Source organism: Amaranthus tricolor, chromosome 13, assembly GCF_026212465.1.
Source record: "Amaranthus tricolor cultivar Red isolate AtriRed21 chromosome 13, ASM2621246v1, whole genome shotgun sequence".
In the NCBI taxonomy this organism is placed as follows: domain Eukaryota; kingdom Viridiplantae; phylum Streptophyta; class Magnoliopsida; order Caryophyllales; family Amaranthaceae; genus Amaranthus; species Amaranthus tricolor.
The window spans coordinates 19,211,511-19,225,284 of record NC_080059.1 but is presented as its reverse complement, the minus strand read 5'-3'; the positions used below and the strand labels follow the sequence as shown (position 1 = coordinate 19,225,284).

At 28.9% G+C, this 13,774-nt stretch overlaps 1 protein-coding gene across 2 annotated transcripts in view; it reads right to left on the bottom strand.

Annotated features, from left to right (window-relative positions):
• LOC130798959 (uncharacterized) overlaps nt 1-13,774 on the bottom strand; it is a 60,277-nt gene that overhangs the window by 16,789 nt on the left and 29,714 nt on the right. For both annotated transcript variants that reach the window (XM_057662049.1, XM_057662050.1), the window contains exon 8: nt 1,153-1,219. In XM_057662049.1, the coding sequence (XP_057518032.1) occupies nt 1,153-1,219 (67 nt within the window). The remainder of the gene's footprint in view (nt 1-1,152; nt 1,220-13,774) is intronic.

Sequence of the window (13,774 nt, the reverse complement as noted above, 5' to 3'; positions counted from 1 at the left end):
AGAGTACGCGTCAGGGATCAAATCCCACACACATTTTTTGATTTATTTTTATAGTGTGTTTTTATAGAAAAACCTGGACCCCTTCGCAATTCCCATATCCTCCTAGAACAGCGAAACACATCCTTGAAGGCTAGATACAGAACACTAATACCTCATGAGCTCATGTACATATGTTATTACACATTGTTTAAGAATGTCCTCCGTCACCGATACCCTATTTTTGAGCGGAATATTTGGATTGATGATGATTAAGAATATCCAACTTATATTTCCAAATTTTATGTTTACTATCCAATTTGCCATTTGAAATCACATTTACTTAAAATGAGCCAAAAATAGCTTACAATAAATAATTTTAAATTGAATTATTTTATTTAAAGTATTGACATTTTTTTTGAATTTGTTAGTGAAACTTGACATTGTTTTTTAAATGAAATAGAAAAGACTTTGTAAGATGTTATACCCTCCCGTTCTAATGTTCTTCCCATTTGGAATATTTTTATCTTAAGGAAAAATAAATTTGATTAATGTTTTTTTCATATATTTAAAAGATAAATGCATCTATGTGAGATCTCGTTAGATTTGTCTTCATGTATACTTTTATATTATGTATTTTTTATAATTTTTTATTATTCGGATTTTGAGATAATCGGGTTTATAATTTACTTTGAAAATTGTTTAAAAAGAAAAAAAAACTCATGAGTATTGTCTAAATAAAAAGAAATTAAGTTGTTATAGTATAAATCTATCAAACTACTCAAATTTCAATCACTAATCAATACTCTTACACCCATATTTGATTCGATGTACTGCGAAGTGTTTGACTTGACTTTGTCTTATGAGAAATTTAATTCTATAAACCAAAATTAAAATGTAAAAGTATCATATTTATGTGTGAGTGTGAAGTTAAATATTTGAAAAAAGTGAAAAGTGAAAATAATAAAAATCTAACTCAATATAAAAATCGAGTAAAATAAAATAGTAACATACAACTATAATTATACAATTATAATTCTATTTAGAAAGTTAAATTAGATATATATTATTCACATAATAATTTTCATAACACTAGAAGGATAATAATTCATATATTCTCTCTATTGATGATAAATAGACAACTACAAAAGAAAAAAGAAGGAAAGCAATGCTAACCGATGGTAACGAGTCGGACCGCAAGACATCGACGTACACTCATCTCTAAACAATCTCTATCTCTCAGCTGGACAGTGTAAAAAAATGAAGAATGATTCAACAAAAAATTGTTATATAATAAGAGCTCCTCCTATGAGACCGTCTCACCTTAAGACGGGCTCATATAATTAGCCCATTTCTTTAATTGATTACCTTAAAATCGTAAGTTCTAAGTAATCACTTTAAGAATATAAAAAATATAAATTTTAATATTGTAAGTGATTATTTTAACGTTATAAGTGAACACTTTAAGACAAAAAGTATACATTGGGCAAGCCCAATAGAGATGGTCTCACCGTGAGACCGTCTCATTTAAGAAGAATTAGTGTAACAAAAATTGTTGTATGAGACAGTCTCTATAAGAGACGCATTAGATATATGTGTTAAATAGTTTAATTAATATAAATTAAAGGAAAATTAAGAATGCGGACTTCTTGTTTTGATGTCGTGTCTTTGAGTGACTGTCTCTCACAAGAGTAGCTGATATAATAAAGCGGTTAATAAGAGAACTGGATTTTATTTAGTTAGGATAAGAATTATTTGAATTAAGTAGAAATTTTTAAGAGGTGAAAAAGTCAAGTTAATATGATAAAGTTAATTAGAGATGCAAATGAATTTATTGAAATAACAGTTAATATGGTATATTGAAAGTAAACTAAAAAAATAACTAGAAAAGTATAATATCATTCATTTGGACAAAAAATAATTCTCCATCCTCCCTAAGGTATATTAATACTCAAAAGAGGGGTTAATTGTCAAGAATAAATCGACCTTTGCATGATCCGTCGAAAATAAACATATTTATTATTTAATTTTTTTAATAAAACCACTTAGTATATATATTTGCTAAAAATATACCAACCAATTGTTTATAATCATCTTCAAAACTTATTATAAATAAGAACAAAGAATAATTGAATATATTTTCAGCAATTATGTCCAATAGGTGAATTTATTAAAAATAAATAATAGATGAGTTTATTTTATGCGGATCAAACAAATATTGATTTATTTTTTAATAATTCCCCAAAATAAAGGAACAAATTTTTATTGTATTAATTTTTCATTACTTTCTAATCAATTTTTTCACCTCTTTAATAATTAAATTTTATTTTATAATTTATCTAACTAATTTTTTTTCTACTTTCAACTTTTATTTGCCTTTTAAATATTTAGACTTAAATTAAATGGCCGTAAGTAGCTTTTTTTTCTCAAATAAGATTATGAAGACAAATCTATAATAAGAAAATATAAATAAAAAAAAATAAAGCGGTTAACGGCGGACGGTGTGTTGGCGGTTGAAATTCGTGGTTGTAAGTGCCTAGCAATGCATCGTGGCAAGACGTGCAATGACACTATATAAAGCCAAAATTGGATTTTAGGTGAAAGTATCCAAAATTTTTATATCCATGTCAAAAAATAAAGTTAATGAGCAGCAAAACTAAAAATTAAAAAATAAAAATAATTGAAATTTCAGAAATTAAAGAATAAAAGTTTAATTTTAATTTTAATGTTGTTAATTTTAATTTTAAAAGTATTAATTTCAATAAAAAGTAAATCTTAATTTTTCACAATTTCAAAACAGAGGTAATAAAATGGTTTTATTCTATGGATGAATTTTAAACAATAAACAAATGATGGTTCTAATGGAAGTATGGAACATAAAAGTACATGTACTTTTTAATCATCAACCAATAATAGTGGTACTTCTTTTCCCCTACATATTTTGTTCATAATGGACATGGAAATAAAGTTTTAGGTGTAGTGTTTACTTACCCTGGATGTGAATGCGAAGGAAGTGTCGATCTTGAGTTATGTTTGCCAATTGATTCGAAGAATACTCTTGGAAATGACCAAGAGTTTATGGCTGATTTGTTATAAAAATTTTCAATTTTGATATAAAAATGATCAATTGAGACTTTAAAGTGATCAATTATGATCAGTTATATAGCTTATAAAAAAATAATTTTGACCTTAAAGGTAGTAGTTATGACTTTAAATAGATAATGTACTGAGCGCATATTGAGAAAAACTATATTTGGATTGATTGGGCTATCCGTCTCATTTTGAGACCGTTGCTCGCAAGAGCGGTTGTTTAATGAGAACAAATACTTATAGTGCTTTGATTTTAAATTATACTTCCTTCGTTCCACTATATTTGCTAAATTTGATTTTTTTACGCAATTCAATGTGTTATTTTGATCATTTATATAATGAACTATACACATCTAAAAAGGAAAATTTGCTCAAAATAACTCCAACTATCACTCAGTGGCCAGAAATAATCCAAACTATCACTTTTTTTCTAAACAATTTCAGCATTTACCTGAATTTGTTCATCGCATACCCAACGACTTGGTAATCTATGATAGAAGGTTACCTTTGAAAAAAAAGAAAAATTAAATTAGGAAAAAAAAAATAAAATCCCCAAACCCTTTCCCTCACCCATTCTTCCACCCCAACCCAGCTACCACCATCCCAGTCCAACGACCTCCCCTACCTCTTCTGCCTCTAGCCACACAACCACCGAAGCCACGACCACTCCCATCCTTCACAGCCCAAATAACTAAAATTTGAACCCATGGGAGTCAGTAGCTAAAGACCAACCTTTTCTTCCATTACTGCCACACATGAGTTAGTAGCCAAAGATGGGGAAACCATGAAAAATGATTACCAGCCAACTGCAAACAGGAACAATGGTAACATTGGGTTGCAACAATCATAGCTTCATAAACAACATTCAATAGAATAAGTGCTACCATATCCGCGTCACATATGTAAAACAGAAGCAACTCTCATTAATCAGCATCGAAAACATGAAAAGTTCATAGTTTATTAGATTTGAAACTTATCAGCAGGCAGCAGCATGCCAGTTTTAAAGAACACACAATGCAAATCAAAACAAAATTTTGCTGTTCAAAATTCAGACCAATCTAAAGTTAACATTAAAGACTAAAATTCTTTGAACCAAATATGATCACAAAGAACATTCAATATGTAATAATAGGAAACTATTTGACATGCAAATTCCAGGCTAAAGATCAACCTTTCTTCTCTACTCAACACACAGAAGAGGAAATCAGCCCAACCACACTATGCTCTGTTTTTTTGGGGTTGCAAGGAAGGGGTTTTAGGCAGGTAGTAGAGGTGGAACGGGGTTGGTGGTAAAGGAGTATTTAGGCTGCAAGGGATGGGAGTGGTGGTGGCTGCGGTGGTTGTATTGCAGGTGTGGGGGGGGGGGCGCTGGGGTGGTAGGGGCTAGGTTGGGGGTGGAAGAATGGGAGAGGGAAAGGGTTTTGGGATTTCTTTTTTTCCTAATTTAATTTTTCTTTTTATATTTGCAAAGGTGACCTTTTATCATAGGTTATCAAGTCATAGGGTATGCTATGAATAAATTCAGGTGAAAGTTAGATTATTTAAAAATAAGTGATAGTTAGGATTAATTCTGGGCGATGAGTGATAGATGAGATTATTTAGAGCAAATTTTCCCATCTAAAATTATAAAATGTGAATATTATGAAAGTATACGATTAAACGATTCAAACAAAATCATACTTGACTATATTTTGTCTTACACATCAACCATAATAAATAAATTAAGCTTGAGTGATTAATAGTGTCAATAACCGTAATGTAGCAAGTATTTCAAAATGGAGAAAGTGATAAACTATACTCCCTCCGTTCTTTTTTATTTGTCCACTTTAAATTTATTCACTTTAAGAGAGAGAAATTTAAATTAGTTTTTTAAAGTATTTATTGTTTATAAATTATATTATTGTGAGATCTTGTTAGATTTGTCTTGATGTAAATTTTTTTATTATTTAATTTTTATAATTTTTTTTGATGCGTACTTAGAGATATAGAGGTTTCAAAATTTGCTAAAAAATTACGAGTAAAAGGTAAAGAGGACAAACAAAAAGAAACAAAGGAAATATATAAAAGAAAAAAGTACCTAAAAGAATCCAATTTTATTTTATTGATTTTACTACAAAGTAAATTCAAAATTACTACAAAGTTAAAATTACTGAAAAAATTAAAAAATATTAAAAAAAGAAATCAAGATAGTATATTTTTTGTTTTAACTTTTAATTTTACTATTTTGATTTTTGATTTTATTTTTATTGTATCAATTAACCCGTAAAAATCGATTACCATTTGGGTAACAATATTTTTGTGTAAGTGACCTTAAAACTGGGATTATTCATGGTTAATAAAAAATTGGAATTAAATAATTCCAACCAACTTTTGATTAACCATGAATAATATAATACCAATGTTAAGGTCACTTACCCGAGAACATTGTTACCCAAATGGTGACCGGTTTTTACGGTAATTCTAACTTTTGATTAACCATGAATAGTTTCAATTATTTTAAGGTCACTTACCCAAGAAAATTGTTACCCAAATGGTGACCGATTCTTATGGGTAATTGGTACAAAAAATTAAAAATATTTAAAATTAAATTAAAATAAAAATTAAGATTACTTGATTTCTCTTTTTATTTTTTTAACTTTTCAATTTTTGATAATTTAACTTTGTATTTATTTTTTTTATACAAATTGACTTGTTGTATAGATAAGAGGTTATCGTGGTGCATTCTAAGCTAGTACCTCTTATAGTTGAAATTAATCATCAATACAAGAAAAATCCTTTTTCGCAACAAAAAAAGTCATTGTAAAAAAAAAAAATAATTGCGAGTACAACCGCCACTGAAACCTTTTATAACGATTTTTTGGTCAAATAGTTAGTAAATTAAAGTACGAACTTATAATTAATTGACACCACCGTATACTTTTACCATATTGTTTTTTAGTTCCATACTTTTAAGTCATTAAGATACCATTCTCGATCCTAACAGAAGTACATTACTGTCAATTATGCAATTCGGTAATCTTAACACTTATTTTAGTAAGTTCATTTGGTTAATACTCATAAGCGTACCATGCATCATAGCATCAACACTAATCAAGTTTATCACTGATCAACAACCACATAAATATGACACCTGATATATGTAAGGGTCTGATTAGGTGAGGATCGTAGTCTTAAATCCTAACTGTGGTGGGGATTCGTCACCCCTCCAATACAATTTATGCTCGAGCTCTACAGGATATGTAGCTAACCCCCTGTCTTACACTGCATTTTACGTGCCGGCCAACACAGGCACCGGGATTTTACATGTTAGTCCATGGTTTGACATTACCTTACTATCAGGGTCATTCAATCAATATTCATTCACACAAGTATATCACATTTTTATTACTACAAATTGACTTTGACTTTGACTTTGATCAACTTAGGTGATAACCTCTTTTATTTAATATTTCACACATAGTTTGAGCGGCAAGTATACTAAAAATACTTTTACATCATTTTACATAAATTTTGGTCAAATAGTTAGTAAATTAAATATTTTGTACTAAATAGTGATTAAAAGTTACTTTTATTATGAAATCTCATACATTTAAGAAAAACACTTCAATATTTAATAACTTATAAAATTTCTCAAAAATATCTTTTTAAATTGTTATTTATTATTATCACAAAAACAGTTGTAATAATTTAAAATAGTAAATCAAACTCTCTTTTTTTTTATATGATAGTGGTCGAATGACCTATGAGTATTTTGGGCTCTTTTTCATATAAAAGAATGTCTTAATTTAATTTATCATACTAAATCCTAGATTGAAATAATTAATATAACCACTTAAAAAAATTAAAAACTTTACGCAATAACTTAGAAATTTACTATAACCTTAACGTTAAACTTAAATCTCAAAATAAAGTATAATAACAATATTCTTAGTATAACCATACTTAATAAAAAAATAAGTTCATAAAATAACTTACTACCTTATAAACTAATTTGAAGGCTAACATAAACATATTAATAAACTACTAACATAAAAATTCTTAAATATAATAACATTCCTAAAGTAATACATAACTCATAAACATACTAGCACTAGTTTATAACATGAATCATACTTAATATCATAAGAATATAACTTTGCATCCAACTTCCTAAACTTGTTTAAAGATTATTAAATTAACATACTAAAAATACTTTTAGCATACACATACTTAATATAATCTTGATCATAATTTCATTAAACTAACTTCCTACTAAAACATATAAAGCATATTTCATACTTTGCATATTATAAAGTAAATATAATGTAAAATTCACAAAAAAAGTAAGGTAAGAAGTTTTACCATACTAACATCAAAGATTAGTACAAAGTACTAATTAGGAAAATAATGAGAAATAAGACCCTCCAAGATAGATAATAATGCTTCAAAGATAAATAATCCAAACTCCTAAAATAATGATGATCTTCTAAGCTCCCAAATTAAATCCAAACTCCAAAAATAATGATACATTAAGTACCCAAAGTAATAACCCAATAATGGTCTATAATGATGATGATTTAAGCTAAATAAAGAGTGCTCTAAGCTCCATCTTCTTGAATTTCTTCAACTAATAATAAAAGTATTAAGGTAGTAAGATTTTAATGAAGTGAATATATAAGAAGGAATATAGACAAATATTGTGAAGAATACAATCTCTCTAATAGTGAAAATATTTGGAGGCTTTCTTTTCTCTTCATTTTCCTTCTAAACAAACAAAAACACTTTCCCTCTGCCCTTTCTTTCCCTTTCCCTTCCCCTTCCCCTTCCCCTTCTCTTCCTTTCCTTTCTCTCTTAATTTGCTATTCAAACAAAGTGTTAATTCATAAGATTCATCTCTTTTATTAACTCCTTGAAACCTCTACTCACACCTATTTTTCCTCTAAAAATAATCTAACAATTATCATTTTAATGAAAGATAAAACTCAACAGGCTTTACATAAACTAGTCTCTTACTTAATAACAATGAGAAACTATAATTAGATAATAAGAGATAAATGAAAATCTTAGCATATTCTTTTCAAGGTTGCACTTATGATCTCTAAGGTTTATGCTCTTCTTGATTTTGAAGGCTATATACATGCATACTTCTTCAAAGAACTTCCGTATTTAAAAATTTGACAAATCATACATCATCATATCATACATTATACAATAATATAAAAGAACCGAAAATCCACATGGCGATTTTATAGAGTTTTGCCAAATATAGCATTTTTACAAGTTAAAATGTGATTGTTTGATATTCAAAAGTTTTTGTTACATCAATTATAATTTTAAGTATAAAGGTATGTTTTTAAAAAGATTTTATTTGATCAGATCAACCAATCAAAATATTTTTGAAAACTTTACAAAGTTATGCATGATTTGATTGTAGTTATTTTACAAGTAATATTTTCATTGTAAAATATGAACTATTTTATATAGCAAGCAATGCATATATTTATAATATAAACTATTACATTTAATTTAGAGAACTTTGACATTATACATCTTATTAATTTTTTTGGAAAATGACAATTATACAATACTATAAAAGAATCGAAAAATTCCACATGACAATTTTATAGAGTTTTATCAAATGGGGTATTTTTACAGGTTAAAATGTGATTGTTTGATATTCAAAAGATTTAATTACATCAATTATGATTTTAAGTATAAAGGTAAGTTTTTAAAAAGATTTTATTAGATCAGATCAACTAATTAAATTATAATATAAAATATTTTGATTGTAAAATATAAACTATTTTATATAGTAAGCAATGCATATATTTTATCATATGAACTATTACATCTCCACTCAAAAAAAATAAATATTACATCTAATTTAGAGAATTCCGACATTATAAATTTTATTAATTTTCTTGGAGAATGACAATCATACAATAATATAAAAGAACCGAAAAATTCCACATAGCGATTTTATAGAGTTTTACCAAATGGAGCATTTTTACAGATTAAAATATGTTTGTTTGATGATCAAAAGATTTGGTTACATCAATTATGATTTTAAGTATAAAGGTAAGTTTTTAAAAAGATTTTATTGGATCAAATCAACCACTTAAAATATTTTTGAAAACTTTGCAATGCTATGCATGATTTGATTGCAATTATTTTACAAGTACATTTTGATTGTAAAATATAAACTATTTTATATAGCTAGCAATGCATATCTTTTATAGTATAAACTATTTCATCTAATTTAGAGAATTTCTACATTATACATCTAATTAATTTTATTGGAAAATGACAAATGACATGTTCTAAGAGCTATGCCATGTGTTTTAATTTTATTGAGAATGAGTGAATTATTGGATTATGTGGATAGAAAGTTTGTAAGCATTTTTGACATAATTTTTTGTACAAAATCGTTTATTTCCAATAAATAGCTACTTTTGGGCAAAATACATAATCAATAATTATTTATTCAATCAAGCAATAATTATGTTATAAAAACTTATCTCAATTTTTACATAATTTTATTAATATTTTAATTTCATAATTATATTATGCAATTGCATCTTTCATTAAAATATATATTTATAGTTATTTCCATACTAACAAACTTCGTGCATTGCACGAATTTGTATATTAGTATACCTTAATCAGGTTATTAAAGATAATTTAAATAATATTTTAAACATAAAATATGATGATACATATATCAAATAAAAAAAATATTTTACATATAACATACAATTAGATATATATCAAATAAATTAAACAGATAATTAGAAAAAAAAATTATTGGAAACTTTATTTAATCAGTTGTAACATTATTAGAAACTGAGTCTTCAATCACCCTTTTATGTGAATGATTAAAATTTCATCATTAAAAAAGAAATTAAGTCTTCAATAGCACTTTTATGAAAGTCAAAACTATTTATTAAACTTGTATTTTAATAAAGTTGGTCTATTCAATCAATACTCAAATTTTCAATTTTTATAAAATTATAATTATCCTGATCAAGTGACTTAATAAACAACAAATTAATATCATCATTCTACTCATATATATACCTCAAACATCCAATATTTATTGTCTATCTTTTTATCTTTAGATTTTAAAGTTTTCTTGAATTACATAATAATTAATTTCCTTAAAAGGCCAAGTGAAAATTTTTGGTTGATATTTGGAAGAATATATATTAGTAGGTTTTGTTCCCTTTCAAACCCAAATATAATTTACTTGTTCTCTCAATAAGAGATCGAATAATGAAGTAACAGATAGAGTGTGGTTAGAGTCACTTATATAGCTAGTTATAGCTAATATTTGTTATCTTGTTCTATTATTAAGTCTGTATCCTCACATTCAGATTCTAAGTTTTTGTAAATAAGAGTTGAGAAAGTAGATAATGTAATCAAGGTCTTTTCAAAGATTTAATTTGGATTTAATTTGACAAGACCACCAGCAAACCGAGTCCACCAACCAGAAGGTACTGCAAAACATTGATAAACATAATCAATTACAATGTTAATTCCACTATTTATTAATTTATATTAATGGGGACATGATTCTTGAAATTTCCACAATCTCATTCATAGAAATTATTGAAATGAGAGATAGATTACAGTCTAAGTTCAATACTTAAACTCTAATATTATCAAGTTCGAAGGTATGAAATACCTTGATGAACTAATGTGTTTCAATGAAATATGATAATATATGTTAGTATGTAGGAAATAAAATGCAAACATTAGAAGTACATTTTAAATACCTCAACAACCACTTTAGTACCTTCAAATGTCCCTTCCCCGGATTAGACATATATTTACTTTCCTAACTCACCGCATGAGCTATGTCGGACCTAGAACATACCATAGCATACATCGCACTACCAACGACACTAGTGTACGAGATTCTTATCATTTTCTCTTCTACCTTCTTGTCTGTGGACACAACTTCTTGGACAATTTAAAATGACAGGTTAGAGGAGTAGACACACCATAAGCTTCACCCATGGGGAAGTGTTGCATCACCTTCTCAATATACCTCTTTTGACTAAGGTATAAAACACCCTTAGACCGGTCTCTCATAATCTCCATTCCAGGAATTTTCTTAGCTTCACCAAAATCCTTCATATGGAACTCACTTGAAAGAAACTCTTTTAAACTCTCCAGCTCAAACAAATTATCACTTCCAACTAGCATATCATCAACATACAAGAGCATATATAACAAAGAACCATTTTCAAGTTTCTTAATATGTACACAACTAACGTAAGAACTTCTAGTAAAATTATGTGAAATCATGAAAGAATTGAACCTCTTGTACCATTGCCTTGGCAATTGCTTCATTCCATATAATGAACTTTTCAATCTACACACATGACCTTCTTTACCAGTGACCTAAAAAACCTTCCGTTTGCTTCATAAAAATTTATTCTTTAAGCTCACCATGAAGAAATGTCATTTTCACTTCTAATTGATGCAACTCCCTGTCCTCCATCACCAACAAAGCTAGTAGTGATCTTGTAGAAGAGTGCTTCACCGTCGGTGAGAATACCTCATTAAAATCAAAACCCTCAATTTGAGAGTATCCCTTTGCAATTACCCTAGCTTTATAGATGGGGTCAACACCATTAGAAGGATCCTCATTCCTCTTAAATATCTACTTGCACCCAACAATTTTCTTTTTCTTTGGTGCTTCAACGATATCCTAAATTTCATTCTTGGCAAGAGACTCCATCTCTTGCTTCATGACTATCAACCACTTGCTTAAGTCATTTGAGAACATAGCCTCCTTGTACGTACTTGGTTCATCCAACCCTTCGACTTTACTCGCAATGTTGAGAGCATATGTAAGATAATCACACTCTTTAATATACCTCATTAGAGCCATGAACTTCCTCTTTTTCCTTGTTGTGGACAAAGAAGGAGATCTTTGTTGAACATCATCATCATCTTTTTCTTCTTCAATATTGGGTGGTTGAACCTCCTATGAATCATATGGAATTACAACATTATTATCAATGGGCTTTTGTACACTAGAGACTAATATGCTTTTTTCATCAAATACAACATCTCTAAAAAATTTATTCTTTTTGACTCATCACACCACACCTTGTACCCCTTTACATCCACTCTATATACCACAAAAATGCATTTTCTAGCCCTAGGTTCTTACATTCTATCATTTACATGATTATAAGCTAGACAACGAAAGACTCTAAGATTAGAATAATTTATAAGAGTGTTGTACCACACTTGTTGTAGTGACTTGAATTTCAAGGTGGTATGAGGTGATCGGCTGATCAAATAATATGTTGTAGCCACAACTTCGCCCAAAAAATGCTTCTGCAATTTTGCTTGGTTTAGCAGGCAACGTGCCCTCTCCAACAATGTTTTATTTATCCTCCCTGCAACACCATTTTTTTGTGGCCTTCCGACACTAGTTCTATGTCTCACAATGCCTTCACTAGCACAATATTAAAGAATTTTTCCATCAACAAATTCAAGACCATTTTTGGCTCTCAACGTCTTGATGCTCTAACCAATCTTTTTCTCAATCATTTTCTTTAAATCGAAGAAACATCTAATATTTCATTTTTATGCTTTATGAATTAACACAAAATTTTTTTTGAAAAGTCATCAATGAATATCAAGAGATAATTACAAAGACCAAGTGAGGGATTTCTTGAAGGCCCTACAAATCGGAATGAATATAGTCAAGTATTCCCTTGGTGTTGTGTATGACAGGTCTAAAACTGGCCCTCTTTTGTTTCCTATAAACACATTGTTCGAAAAACCCAAGGTTCCCAAACTTCTTGCCATGAAATGAACCTTGTTCAAAAAGTTCATACATACCTTTTTCATCCAAGTGACCAACTCTCAAACGCAAGAGTTTTGTATTATGATCGAACATTGTGTTTGTGGAAGCATTCGCCGAGCCAAAGATAGTTGAACCTTTAAGAGCATACAAACTCCCACTCATCTTCTCCTTCATCACTACTAGTGACCCTCTACCAACCTTTATAACTCCTTCTTCACAAGTGATGCTACACCCGACCTTATCAAGAGTACCCAAGGAAATAATATTCTTTTTCAAATTTGGAACATGCCTCACATCCGACAACGTTCTCACCATTCATCAAACATTCCATTTGCACACTCCCAACCCCGACCACTTTACATGTTGTATTGTTTCCCATGGTCACGTTTCCCCTATCAACAATCTCATATGAAAGGAAGAAACTCTTATTGGGTGTTATATGGAATGAATAACCCGAGTCAAGAATCCACACATCTCATCCTTGTACTTGTGTGTGGCTACTATTATCATTGACATAACTAGCATCGACATTACTAGATGCGTCTCTATCCCCGTATCACTCAAATGTTTCTTCCTCCACTTCTAATAATCTTTCTTGATGTGGCCTTTAAGCTTACAGTAGTTGCAAGTCTTACTTTTTTAAGGCCCCCTCGACTTAGACCTTCACTTTCCCTTGTTTCTACTCCCACTAATGGAACCTTTCTCAAAAGACCTCGCCCTCGCATAGACCCCACCACTCGAGCCACCCTGTGTTTTATGTGACAACTATTAATCAATAAAATCCCTTTGAGCTAAGGCATTTTTCACCTCATCACCATTCAAGTTGTCTCTACCATAAAATAGAGTTTCTCTAAAATTCTTGTAAGATAGAGACAACAAAATAAGTAAATAGTCAAGTCT